General features: G+C 40.2%; 1 protein-coding gene across 1 annotated transcript; it reads right to left on the reverse strand.

Moving 5' to 3' along the window:
- Positions 1-911: 911 nt before the first annotated feature.
- On the reverse strand, positions 912-13,403 carry LOC117494085 (tetraspanin-2-like). The gene is made up of 8 exons (XM_034144768.1): positions 13,157-13,403; positions 6,797-6,899; positions 4,197-4,294; positions 3,957-4,031; positions 3,787-3,870; positions 3,610-3,666; positions 3,406-3,489; positions 912-3,316 (listed from the first exon to the last, which is right to left on the reverse strand). Exons 1-8 carry the CDS (start codon positions 13,223-13,225, stop codon positions 3,251-3,253), a joined length of 636 nt encoding a protein of 211 aa, XP_034000659.1. The 5' UTR covers positions 13,226-13,403; the 3' UTR covers positions 912-3,250.
- Positions 13,404-14,528: the final 1,125 nt, after the last annotated feature.

Consider the following 14,528-nt stretch of genomic DNA (forward strand, 5'->3'; position numbering starts at 1 on the left):
TTGTTATTTGTTTGAATGTGTGTAGCCTGAAGTATTGCTTATTTAATCACGAATTCTCAGGTAGGGCTGTTGGAAGTAGCAACAGGTTGTAATACTGTGCAATACTTGTTCTGATGCAAACTTGGAAGATGTTACCATGCGCTACACATAAGCATTACTGCGAGGGATACGTTTGTGGCAGTAAAAATGCTTGTGCTGCAGTGTTGGGGTAACCCTACCCTGGGGAGTCCTGGAGCCTCTGCTGCATCACACACATTTCCAGCTGTCCCTGAAGCTCAAGTGCAGAAAGGTGAAACTCTGACACCAAACTCAGGCGACTAAACCTGGAAACATTAATAACACTGGATATCAAATACAATCATCTGGTAAGGAATATAAAATCATTTTAGGAAGTGATACATTGTAAAAAACTATTATTTCAATTGGCTACATGTGCTATTTGATCCTCACAAATGCATTGAGGACATACTTAAATATAACTTTTGTAGATCTCTCAGTAATGTCTTTCTTTGAAATCACATGATTTGTTCTAAATGCAGACCTACAGCAACATTTAAAAACTACAAATAAAGCATATACTTTGTTTACTGAGGAGATACAGTTCTAGTCTATGTTTTATAACAAATAATTGAAAGTGAAGTGTGAAGGTACATTTCAGGACTTAAAAGTGTGGACCTGATGGAATATTTTGAGGCCAGGACACATGCAGCTCGTGGAGTATGTGACTGATGCTGTGTGTGTAATGGTGTCTGAGGCTATGATTTAATGTATTAGAGATTTATTTGATGCTAAGAGGTGTAACAAGTTATTAAATACAGGAAATCCAATGCAAAGCTACTTATCTGAGCTATACATGCGTTTTAATAAACACAAAATGTACACCAAGTATAAATGACACACAAGAAACAATGTTCAACTTTAAAAGCTTTATTACACTTTGTAAACCTATCTTCCTGAGAAGCCTGCAATGGTATTAAAATAAATTAACACACAATCATCTAAAAATAAGGCTTGACTGCTTGTACTTTTGTTTCCCGTTATACCTTCAGATTTGCTCCAACAAATACAACTGAGGAACACAGCAACAGCTTTGTGGATTGAGTTGCACTAAACTGTTCCCTTTTTTAACTCCAGAGCCTCTATAGTGAAAAGAGATTCAGTTGTGTGTCTTCACTCAGAGTGAACACCGCCTACTGGAGTGGTAAGAAAGCCTTTGGCGTCTCATCTCTCGTGTCACATTACACTCTAATGTAAAAAAATGACCAGGGCTTGTGTTCCACACAGCTTGATCAGAGGCTTTTGAAATAGTTGGCAGATAAATTGTTGCTTTTACCACTTCAGCTCTCTTGGCTGAAAAGACACTGTTGAGTGTGACACTTTAAGACAGACCACAACAATAATGGCAAGTCTAATGTGTGTGACAATGAATTGCAGTCGAACTCTACAAACATATGTACACTTTGCTAAGATCTTTTGCTACGTTCAGTCATCACGTAGTTCTAAAATAGCTCATCTTCAAAGAAAGGCACGTTAAGAAGTTTCAGTTTGACTAATGCAAACATTGTCATGACTACATAAACACTTTACAACTACTGCAAGCCTCTGTCTACACACAGCATGTTAAATAGTAGGCCTATCTATCACATCAACCACAAATAATGTACAACTACAAGAAAACTCATATTTACATACCAGAGTCCAAATATAAACCCTACAGAATCAACAGCAGCCCGATGAACCTGTCATTCCAGGTTGGGCATGTCTGTCCAATTATCATATCTGCTGAGGTTGATGAGATTAGAGGAAAACAGAGGTTATTGCTCTGATTTATGTTGTTGTGGGCGGTGCACTTTTAAAGGCACAGGGGGGGAAAGATGGAGGTGTGAAGAGATCAAAGAACTGGTTTGGATACGCACATTTCTTAGGCCCAACTGCTCAACTCTCAGTTGACCGACTAGAATATATTTAGCCTGTAAATATTTCCAAATGATCCTCCTGACATACAGTCAACAGAGACTCAGATATACTCTCTTATGTAAGAGAGCATATATATATATATATATATATATACAAGGGGCTTTTCCTTTTGATTTTTAGTTTGTATGTACTTTTCCTAATGCTGCAGGCATTAATTTATGTCTTTTACAGACTTTTGAAACTTGCTTGTGGTATGCGACACATATTGGCATTATTAAAAATATATAAAGTATGCATGAGTTGTTGTAAAAGACCTGAATGTGGGTAGGCCTATAGTTGCCTAAAATAATAGATAATTTATTTCAAAGATTAGGATGAGAAGATTAATACCACTCATATGTCTGTACAGTAAATATTAAGCTACAGCCTGTTAGTGTACCTTAGTTTAGTTTAGCTTAGCATAAAGACAAAGCCAAGCTATTCCCTCCTTTTTCCGTTATTTGTGCTAATCTAACCAACTCTGGGCTGCAGCTTGAGATTCACTAACATTGTCATTGTGCTATCAATCAGCTAATCAAACTCATAGCAAGAAAGTAAATAAGCATATTTTTAACTATCCCTGTAATATAACTGCTGTATGTCTTGTAGAAACAATTGGTTTTGATCATACAGTATACAGATACTGTGTGTGTGGGAGAAAGTGCGCTTGGGCTGCATGATGGATGCTTTCCCAAAACATTTACTGGCCATCCCTCTCTTGACACCATGCTCTGATTCCACCAATCAGGATTTTCATACCTACGAGATTCCAGACAACCTTCTTCGAGGCTGTGGTCTCATGTAACACAACATTGCTGTGCTTGTGTGTCTTTGCGGGTTCATGTGTGTGTTCATCTGAATGCTCAGATAAGCAAACTCAGCTGCTTTCACCTCAGATTGCTCTCCCTGGGCTACAGTTTCCCACAGCCAAGGGGTCAGTGTCAAGGCTGTGTGAAAAAGCATTGACACTGCTATGACAGTATGTGGGTTTAACATTTGTAACGTTCGCCAAACGGCCATGAGGAAAAACAATTTGACAGATTGGCAGGTCATAAAATCATACTGTTCCCACAGGATATGTGGACTAAGTCTTATCTGAATGTGTTGAAAGGAAGCGCATGCTACTTTGCTTGTGACTGCAAATACAAAAAGAAAGAGAGCTGGTTTAAGCATCACAGTGGAAAGGATTTGTTTAACATGATCTAATTACTGCCTGGGTCCCTGGATTGACAGAGGTTGTCATTTGATCTGAAGGCTGTACAGTCTTTCGGGGCAGGAAGGGCAGAGGTCATATTTAGATGACCTCCCTGCTGTTGCGGATGGCACAACAGAGCACCATACTGAAGATCATCCCAATAATCTGTTAAAAGGAAACAGAATTTTAATAAAATCATTCTCTCCCACAATGAGTATGTCTGTGTGTGTGCTTCTTCTCAGATCATGACTCACCATGACTCCAGCGATGCCGATGCCCACATATCCAATGATGTAGAGTTTAGTGTTGAAGAACTCCTCAATGCCTGTCTCACAGTCCTGCACACCAAAGATAGAGTCAAGTTATTGAACCAGATTGATTATTGCGGCACCGTGTCTCATTCATTAGACAACAAAGCGAGATAATGACATTTCCATCTTGCATCTGGTGGTACTTACTTTAGTGTCTTTTGGAGGATCAGGGCAAGGGTTTTCTGTGGTTCCACAACAGTTCAGCTAAAATTGCGAAGAAAATCAAAAATATGATCGGTTTAGGCATAAGCAAATATCTTTAAACATCTTTAATTATGCACTTTTTCTACTTGTTGTCACCCTAGCATTTGATTTTCTACTTACCACTTTCTGGTATGAGATGATCAATGTGCCGTTATTGTTTTCATTGTAGTTGGATGTGTAGTAGGTCTGAACATCTTTGATTATCTGTGTCAGAGGGGACAAGTAAATACCATTAGGATTCATCAAACTCCAGGCATGACTCAAGCTCTGAAATGTGAAATGCTTCATACCTTGTCTTTGTTCAGGAATCCAAACACGCCTGCTGCCAACTCAGCGCAGAAGATGATCAACAGACAGGCAAAGAACTGAACAAAAGCATTAAAAATAGAAAATAAATGGATTATTGGTTATATAATCTTGGTTATAAATATATATCAGGTTAAGAGTTATTAAAGGTTCCAACTATCTGTCTAAAATAAAAGTATTTCAGTTCTTGTTCTGCTGTTGTAGGTTAAATGCATTGTACTCACTGAACCCAGCAGGCATTGAGATTCCCGAACAGCTCCACAGCAGCCGAAGAAACCAACCAACATCACCAGACTGCCAGCGCCGATCAGGATATACACACCTGAAGGAACAGGGAAAAGAGATGCAATGGTAAACAGTAAGGCAATGATAATAAAGCCGTTAGTCATGAGGCAAACAACCTTTGTAATAACTTTTGATGATGATATTATGATTTCTATCTTATCTATCTATCTATCTATCTATCTACATCTAGATTAATATGCTCAGCTTTTCCCAGCTAGTGTTTCTGACTATTGTAAATTACAGAAGCACCAGCAGAGGGCAGCATACAGCTAGAAATGTAAATGAAAACAGTCACAATCTGGACTGCAAGTACAAAAGCTCAGACAGTGGAATGTTATATTTCAGACTGCACTCTTCCTGTGTTTGGTGCTTAGATCTTTTTTCTAGGAGTGGAGGCACTTATTGTTCCTCTTCATTGGGCCCTAATGTGAGATTATTTGTTGTTGTTGTTGTTAAGAGTCTGTTTTAGGGGGAGCTCAAGGTTCAAGGTTCAAGGTTCTTTATTGTCAATCTGACATAGCTACAGAGTAATTATGCAGTTGAAAATCTTATGTCACAGGCTTCTCCAACAATGCAACATAATAACATAATAACAATAAGAGCAAGAGCAATACAAAAATAATAATAGTTATAAAAATGAAATAAAGTTATGATGTGGAATAGTGCAGTATGAGTCTATATACAAGTTATTGGAATGATATATATATATATTAGGTATTAGATACATACTACTGAGTAGCAGTTGAATGTTTGAAGTTGTTTCAACAGTTCAATTTTTTAACAGTCTCACTGCCCGCGGGAAGAAACTGTCTTTCTCCTTAGATGCCCTGATGTCACATTAAACCTTTCATTAGGAAAGGCACATCATTATGGAGCTAATTTCCTCCATATATCATGGGTAGGTCTGCAGGGAGGAAATTCAACAACAATTGGGAACACCACTCATACAGGTGGGGTTGGTTGCCAGGCGACAGCTCAGCAGAAATTGGGCGAGATAGTTAGAGTCGGCTCCCAGGTGACACAGGCTCAGGTGGGAACAAGAGAGGAAGACGGTTCATAGGATCCCGATGGGTCAACAAAGAGATTTGATGTGTTATAATAATTCAGTTGGGTGTGTTGTTTTCTTGTTGTTAGAAAGGAGAGTTTAGTTACTTTGTGTGAAGCGATCATTCTTATCAGCTTTGAACTCATCGCAGCTGGGAGCAAGAGATGCTGCTGAACTCACATACTTGGCTTTTATATTGGTTTTCATTTATCTCTGAGTCTGTAGTTGTTTTTCATCTTTTCAAAGTATGTCATTTCAAAGCTCAGAAAAGTTTGATGTGGGATTGACGCCATGGAAACTAGGCATAGCAACAGTTGAGCGCTCTCACTGTCAAAGCCATGTGTTGCACTCTCCGAGGACCTGACAGACCCATCCTGTGTCAAACCACAAGGATATCTGAGCCTTAGTTCTTACTAAACTCACACACAGAGAAGTCATAAAATAACTTTAACTACAGGCTTCTGTTGTAAAAAAAAAAACCCTCTCTAAACGTATATTCTATTACACAACGCTATCAGTCCCTAACAGGCTTCAAAGAAGAAAATAAATCGGGAGTAGAGTAGTTTAGACTGAAGATCGTTACAATAACTGAATGTATTTTAGGTTTAACACAGGATGCTGTGATCAGAGAGTGGAGACGGGTAGTCAGCTTAACACATTTCTTTCCCAGTCTTTTCATTTGACATCCCATCTTGTTTTTCCTGCAGATCTTTGCCATGGAGCCCCATCTGTTTCTATGACTGCCCTCTTCCATATGCCTTTTTAACTGTCCCAACACTCACTGTCTCCTCCTCCATCTCTTTCCATCTGGGCAGGGTGACTGATTGAAAGGTGGTTAGCAGCCCTGTGGTTTCCTTCATGCATGTATGCTCTATGGCAGTCATTTCCTGTTATTCACACTCATCAGCTCAAAAGAAGCTATCCCACGCCTAATAATCGAAACTTCAAAAGCATTTAGAGCATGTTGCATTTGGATATTAAACCACAAATGGAAAACTTTGTAGAACACCAATCAAATAGTGACACTCACACTATTTTGCAATCTCACAAAGACTTGTGTACAAGCAAGTCTGTGGTAGGAACACTAGCTCTGACATAGAGACATACTATTTGCACTGAAATATGTCAATACAAACACATTTTCAGACGGAGAATAAGATAAGTGCAACATGACATTTTGCTATGTGTCTACTCTAGCATATTAAAAACATGTATTATTTTAAATATTTGAGAAGATACAATGGTATTGAAATGCAATGTTTTTAATGCCGCAAATATAAGTAAAGATTGTCTCAAAATGTAAGTGAAACTGACATTTCCATTATCCATTTAGACTCGTTTCTGCGCAATGTAACAGAATATATTCACAAACATAAGCATTCCTTTCAGCACATGTCATAAATCAATGGCCTTGTGTTGAATGTGTACAGCTTATTGTTTCACACCTACACCGTGTGTACATTAAGATAACCTCGGATGCGCTGTGGTACTCACCAATGAAGAAAGTGTCTGGAGCTTTATCACCATTTAGAAGAGAAACAGTTTCTGGGTCAAAACGTAGCCATAGTCCCACTGCCAGAACGAAGGATCCCATCAACTGCAGGAAGAGAGGAGAGAAACACTTAGAATAAGATTTTGCAACAAATTAGTTATTATTTCCGGAGAAAAAAAACCCATAGAAAAGCAGAGTTCTGTGCTTCTGAGACTCATGTCGGCTTTCACCCTCTAATACCAACTGTAGATGTAATCATTCAAATGCCTTGGAAAAGACAACTCTTATTACAGTTAGTATCTAATAAGTAAAACATATATTTTTTTGTTCTTTCAAAATGAACCTGTGTGTCTTATCATTTAGACCCTGGCTTGAGATCTGACGTCATTGCTGTAAATTGGTTTCAGCATTCACTGAAAAAGCAACTATCTTCTCATTACTATCACAACAGTAGAAGTGCATGATCTTCTGGCCTTCAGAGGGGTTGCACTTTTGCTCTGGCCTTCATATGATTTTCCATATGAACAAAGCTATGGTGCTGTGGAGTTTCCTCTCCTACCCTCCACCCTTTTCCCAGAAGTATATTGTGTATCTCAATAAGAGCATGTTAGGATACTTATTTAATGTTTCTAATATTTGTTCATCGTGGGTGGATCCTTTAAGAGCTCTAAACCAGTACAATTAATGAAAATGTAAGTTATGTAACGCTCTACTTTGAAACACCCATTAGTGATAGCTGGAGTCCCACAGGAAGATAATGACCGCTGTCTGCGGGCAGTAGTGTGGCACCTTGAGCTTGAGCAGGCTCTCCTGTTTGTTTGGAAATGTGGTTCCATGTTGCTCATACTTTCCTTCATCTAAACCACCATCAGCATACATCGAACCAAATCATACTCCCTCCCTCTTGCTAAGAGCAAACTCACTGCAGCAAACAACTTCTATTCTCTCAGTCCGCGGAGAAACTGGAAAAAAATGTGTTGTTTTCTGAGATCTGAGATGCTCTCAAGGGTAGAGTCAGTGGTGAGTGCTCCACTGACAGATCAATACTGAGAGGTTTTAAAGATCACAGTGCCCTGTCCCCTGAGGAATATCCAAACTCAAAACCTTTCCACAAAACAGTGTCTATTTGAGTGTATGTGCGTGTGGGTGTGTGTGCACGCCTTGTGTGTGCGCGCACAGAGAAATAAAATGATTTGTCTAAATGGAGAGTATTTAGGAGTGCTTGTCACATGGTCTCTCGCTGTCCTAGATCTCAGAGTTTAGGTGGACCGCTGTTCTGTTTGTTGTTTTTGTTTCTACGTCCTAAGGCTCTGTTAAGTGAATTTATTTAGAACAACAAACACTGTTGCCAAGTTGGGAAAATAACAAACTGTTCCAAGTTTGTATTTTAATTTTACTGGGGATCTTGTTTGACAAATCCCCTGTGCCTTTTTCTGGTATTGATATTTCTCTCGTTTCACTTCTTCCATTTTTGATGCCCTCATCTCCACTGACTACTCCTCCTCCACTACAGGTTATATTTGATGTTGTTGGTCTGAAGTGAGGCCAGTAGCTCGGTAGTAAAGCATCTGAATTAGACAGGAGTTGGGAAGCCTGATTCCTACAAAACGAGGATTTAGTGTCATGCGTGATGATGTATGGGACAGCTGAGCTCTCAGGGTTTCAGGATTATCAGGTCCAAAGTGATAAAGCACGGTGAAGTGAAGGCTGCAGATATGTAGATCCACTGAACCAGGCTGGATAAGTGTGGAGAAAGACTGGATCTATTTAACGCTGGTATTTGTCTGAGCACCAGTGAAAACTGCTGCCCACTGGATCATGTTGATATGCACACAATGCTAAGCGCCAGTGTTGTCCCAAGTAGTGGTGTCGATTGGTATTCGTATCGATGATAATATAAAAATATGTGATTCTATTATGTTAATATAACACATATGATAATATTGTAAAACTTCTAAGTGGCTTTATAATAGGCTCCTTATCTTTCTTATTGTACGCTTTTGTACAATTATGTTTTAAATCAGTGTCATTCCTTTGCCAAAAAAGAGACAAGACGCACAATAAAAAAAGTTAACTGATTTGAATGAGATTTTATATAAATATAAAGATAATATTGTTATTGTTGATTGATTTTGTTAGTGATGAAAGAGGAGCTGTAAACTATTAGATGCTATACCAGTAAACCATCATTTCTATTATGGTTTCATTTGAAAGCCTTTTCAAAATCAGATGCATAGATGGATACCACACAAACAGCTCTCCTTTTAGAGCAGGGGGGCCACATCCAACGCTGCAGGCAGTAGCTGACATGCTAAGTACGTTCGCAACTCTGGCACTCATGACTATCCCAATGGTCCCATTAACCCCCTGAATAAACCACCCACTCCCCCACCACACACACCACCACTTTGTCTGCCATCATTACCTTGTCCATCACCGTACACACCCCTCCCAACCTCCCAGAAACGACCACCCCGCCCCCTCACTTGTGTCCCATGTATCCCCCTCTTACCCCACCTCATCTCGCACCCCTCCCTCCCAACCTCACCCAAAGGACAAAGACCCTCTGTCTCCCGTGACTATACGTTTTGGCGCACAATAGGAGGGAGACAAACAGACATACTGAAAAAAAGAGAAAGAAGGATGGAAAGGAAAGAGAGAATAAGTTGTTAGAGAACCCATCATCCCTTTTCTTTTCCAGACAGAAGCATCTTATTCAGAGACAAAGTTGAAGACCCAACATGTGTCTTATATTAATTTTGTATAGCCTTATTATGTCTGAATTGGCAGTGAGTATAGTAAGATACGTCCTCTTTCTTTCCTTACAGCTTTTGGGTCTTTTGTATGTCTGGATTCTTCTATTCAGGGATATAAATCCCTCTCACAACAATTTATTAAGGTTTTTACAGGAACAAGGCGTACTTTTTGCAGTTAAATTGTGTTTTTGTGAGGGGAATTTCCACGAAAACAAGGGCAGAGCTGACACAGGGCTGTGGTCTTGGTCAGAGACAGTCTGTGGCATCACACATTTTGTAGGATAGATTTTATTTTTGTCATAAATTAAAGAAAAAGCAGTATATGAAAGCAAAACATCTGTGAAACACTACTTTAAAAGCACCAGTAATTGGTTAGTTTGTCAGAAAATCTTCTCGTCTTCTTCCTAGCATATGTTTGGGAAAACAGATGCAAGACCACATTTAAAATTGATGGGCAGAAGGAAAGTGTAAATAGGAGGGAGATAATTATGGGTGGAGTAAATCCTATTGTATTCTGCCCAAGGGGCAAGGGAGGGGGAGTGGGGTGGCATACACCAACCTCACAAAACAGACAGAAATGTGTTTGTAGGGCGGAATATTGTAATAATATTTGGCACTAATATTGAAATTATAGTTGTGCATGTTGGATGCCTGTTCAACATAAATATTTCTCTTAACTGTCTATCTTTTTGTCAAACATACTAACCTTAATTTATTGCATCTTTTTTCTTAAGTTTAGCTGATTCATCTTAGCTGCCATACTTTGGCATTATGCTCACAACAAAGAGCAGCAGTGAGGTTAAATGTTTGCCTTTTTACAGAACTAAATGCACATTTTAGATATTGTAATATTATTTGAATAGTGGGGAATAATTTGCTTAGGTATTCAACCTTTGACACAGTTCATAATGTTCTCCTTTCACTGTCTCCTTTCCCATGGCATACGTCTACGGCCTTGGGTATTGCTGCTATCTCTCTTAAGGAGGGGCAGCTTGGGCGTATTCTTGTTGCCAGCTTATGACCGAGCACAAGCTGACATGATAGTTTATTGTTCAGGGACATCTAGAAGCCCTTCTTTTCTGGAACGTATGTTCCCTGCCGCACATTCTTTTCTAGGGACGACAGCTCTAGTTAGATTCAGGGTCCATATTTGTTTAATCTTGCTGATGAAGAATGTTGATTATTACACTCCGAACAAGTTAAAACCTCGAACTACAGTTATTCCGAATTGATTTGGCATCTCTACCCTGTGCCCATGACATGTCTTATGAATTCTCCGGCCGAAGCTCCAAATAAACCGTCAGTGTTTGCCATCAAAGTTCCAGCTCTCCTCGTGTCTCTCTGAGTCCTGTTTCCAATTGCTTCAGAAGTTTCCCCCACAGTGGACACAACTGAAGAGTCTAATATAAACACTCTATTGAAATTAGCACATGTTTTTCAGCTTCACAAAGGCATTGTTTTCTATTAGACATGTAACTATGAAACTGACGTTTTTTCAGTAACTCACAAAATAAATTATTCAGCCAACACCAGATGACAAGGAAGAACACTGGAGGAACATTGTGGGAAATACATTTCTTGTTGCCCCACAATGTTTACCTCACAGGCTTAATCTTTGACTAAATAGGGCAGTCAGTGAGCCAAAGCACACAAACACAGGCCAGACATGCCAGCAAGGTATTGATAGTGTAATATATACAAGAGCTTGGCCTGCATTACGTTAATGACAGTTGTATTGGAGCCCTGCAGGAATTTCACTACATCATGTTGCTGTGACACCGAGTCAGAGAAGTCTATAAACACAGGGCCACTTTGTCCGTATTGATTGATGACCATGTTGAGGCTGTCAAATGAGGATAGTTGTATGAAGCACATCATCATTCAAGTAAAAACAACTGTTTATACAGTGTGAGTGTCAGCATGTCTCACGACTCCCTTCTGGTGACACTATTTGGTGTCCAACAGAAGAGCGTCTGACCTGTCGCTGCTCTACTGTCCACTCATTGGGGGGATTTGAAGGGAAACATATCTGCCCCTCCTCCACAAAAACTCTTCTCATCATGTCTCACTCAAACATCAACAGAGGGGGCCATAGCCCAGGGAGGGATTGGGATGCTGTGATTATAAAGGCATGGTGATTACTGTTCATTCCTAGTGGTAATTTGTATGCAGCAAGCACCAAAAAGCATTCACATAGGTATTTCTGTGATCCTCTGTGATGTGTAACACACCCACACAGACAGAACATATCAACAGTATAAGCAGCTATCCTCATACTGATCTGACTTTCTATCTTTATCTGGGTCAGCTGTCCCTCTATTACCATGTGAGCGCGCACACGCACATGAATATCCCTTTCAATCTCCCAATGACCCTTTTCTCTCCCATCACATTTGCTGTCTGCATTTTTCTTGAACATGTCTGTCACAAATCCTCTTTCCGCACTTGTCTGACATCTCTCTCATCTTCACCCCTCTGTCTCTGCACGTGTCCACACTCAGACGTATTATTATTATTATTAAAAGGAGATTTCAGCCACACCCATCCTGGATGAGGAGAGAACAGCTTAATGATGGGGCCGCTGCGTTCAGGGCTTCATCAGGCTCTGTTGCTTAGGCAGGCAGGAGCAGCAGACTGAAGTTATGCTATTGTCCTGCCGTCACAATGGACCCATTCACGCTGCACTCAGCGCCTGATCCACTCCACAGATGCTTGTTGGAAAATCTCTCCTTCACATACACAAAGGAGCGTACCCTCTGAGGAGTGAGAACAGTGGAACACATATCCCAAAGTGCACTTTTACACACACACACACACACACACACACACACACACACACACACACACACACACACACACACACACACACACACACACACACACACACACACACACACACACACACACACACACACACACACACACACACACACACACACACACACACACACACACACACACACACACACACACACACACACACACACACACACACACACACACACACACACACACACACACACACACACACCTTCCACATCCACCTGACTTTGTTTGTCTTGAGTAAAGAGTTACTCTCTTGTGCTTTCCTCTCAGTGCCCAAGGGCCCCTTTTCTTTATTTAGAAGGAGAAGCAGTTGTGGGATCTCGTGCCCAAGGTGATTGTAACGCAGTGTCTCAATCAGCCCTGCAGCTCTGCTTGTTAATGGAGCTTCGTGACGCAGGGAACCAACTGCTGAGTTTGTTTTCCATGCTGTCTCTCAATCTCTCTCCAACTCTCTGTCTTTTCATTCAGTTTCCTTTCAAAAACACGCTTACCCGGGAAAAGGGGGGCCGATTTTTCCTTCTGTGGAAAATCTGATTTGTGCCCAGTGAGCCAAAACTAAAAACCTCCGAGTGTCACCCTTTCCACGCCACGCAGAGTAACCCACGCCGGACTGAAACTAGGCTTAAGCACACATGATGAATACGAGAACTGAAAACAATTGAGCATTGTTTGTTAAAATAACACGTGGGTGTAAAGCTCAGCGGTGTAGAGTGAGTATCAATGGTGCACTTGCTCCATTTACGCGCATCCCATCGTTACAATCGCCGAACATGCACTTACCCAGAATATAAAGTTGAACACGAACAAAAGGTATTTCACACATCTCATTCCTCCTTCCACCTTCGACATTTTGGCTCGATGAGTTTATCCTTTATCCCCGCAAAAATCCTCTGATGGTTGTATTGGCTCCTTGCACTGAGACAATAATAACGGTCCACTCGGTCACAACACAAGTGCATCAAGAAGCGCCGTCACGTTATTCTCTCGAACACACACACAACACAGGATCCGCTTAGACTATTTCCAGACCGCCCCTTTCAACAATGCAGAGGGGGGGCTGAAGGGGGGACCGAGACTGCACGATGAGAGTTTGCTTATTATTTACCTATAAGCTGATATAAACACTTGTGTTCAGTATGCAATTGAATAACAGGTAAATGGTAAAATCTTGCCAGGAAAAAATAAGGACAGACTTTTGTGTTTAAAACTTAATAAATACCATAGTTAAGTTCTGTTTCAATGCTGATTGTTATTGTTTGTGTTATAGGACAACACCATGTATGTGCATGCTATGTGCTTATCTCTTTGACGAACTATAACAAATATGTCACACACACACACACACACACACACACACACACACACACACACACACACACACACACACACACACACACACACACACACACACACACACACACAGCAACGATAAATAAGTAGTTAAATTGGAAGTGACCAAGTTATGATGTAACCCCTTAACTAAGAAACAGGGACTGTGCCAGAAGCAACTGTAGAGGTTCAACTTTCCACATCAGCATTGACAGTAACTTTGAGATATTTTCCCTATAGATATAACATATTTTTCAGCTATGATACAATTCCTATAAAGTTATAGCATCTAATAGTTTTACTGCATTATATTGTGGGATTGTCTTCTTATGTCTGTCATGAGACCACAACTCATTACCAAATAGTTTGTCATGCACACATTACAGTAAGTATGGAAACTAGCCTATTTGAAGACAGCCTAACTACAAAGTCAAACCTCATACACAAAGCAAATAGCTCACTATAAAGACAGAAACTAAACAATGGAAAGCCCAGCCTCTCTGAAGACATTAGTATGTTTGTTTTGTAATCACATTATTAAACAACAGGATTTCCTTTTTCAAGATAAACCATGACAGTGACGGGTTGAGGCATTTCCCAACCAGATGTCAGTTCAGTAATATAAGCCTAGTGGAAAATAGTAGGAGTGTCAACACATTTAAAAAGGAAGTTGCCTCATAATTTATCACTAAATGTAATTGTTCTTGAAGGATGAACTGGAAGCTAGAATAGTTTTCACTTTTTTGTTTTACTCCCTAAGGCACTTAACCTAGCCCTGGAGTGATCAGTTAAGGATGAGTTTCACACCCTATCCTTTCCTTTC

Source organism: Trematomus bernacchii, unplaced genomic scaffold (assembly GCF_902827165.1).
Source record: "Trematomus bernacchii unplaced genomic scaffold, fTreBer1.1, whole genome shotgun sequence".
NCBI lineage: Eukaryota > Metazoa > Chordata > Actinopteri > Perciformes > Nototheniidae > Trematomus > Trematomus bernacchii.

Excerpts from the sequence above, each read along its gene's own strand:
- LOC117494085 (XM_034144768.1), bottom strand. The coding sequence starts at position 13,225 with ATGTCGAAGGTGGAAGGAGGAATGAGATGTGTGAAATACCTTTTGTTC. Across the intron at positions 6,900-13,156 it reads TGTTCAACTTTATATTCTGG|TTGATGGGATCCTTCGTTCT; the intron begins GTAAGTGCATGT and ends CTCTTCCTGCAG. Across the intron at positions 4,032-4,196 it reads CTCAATGCCTGCTGGGTTCA|TTCTTTGCCTGTCTGTTGAT; the intron begins GTGAGTACAATG and ends GCTTTTGTTCAG.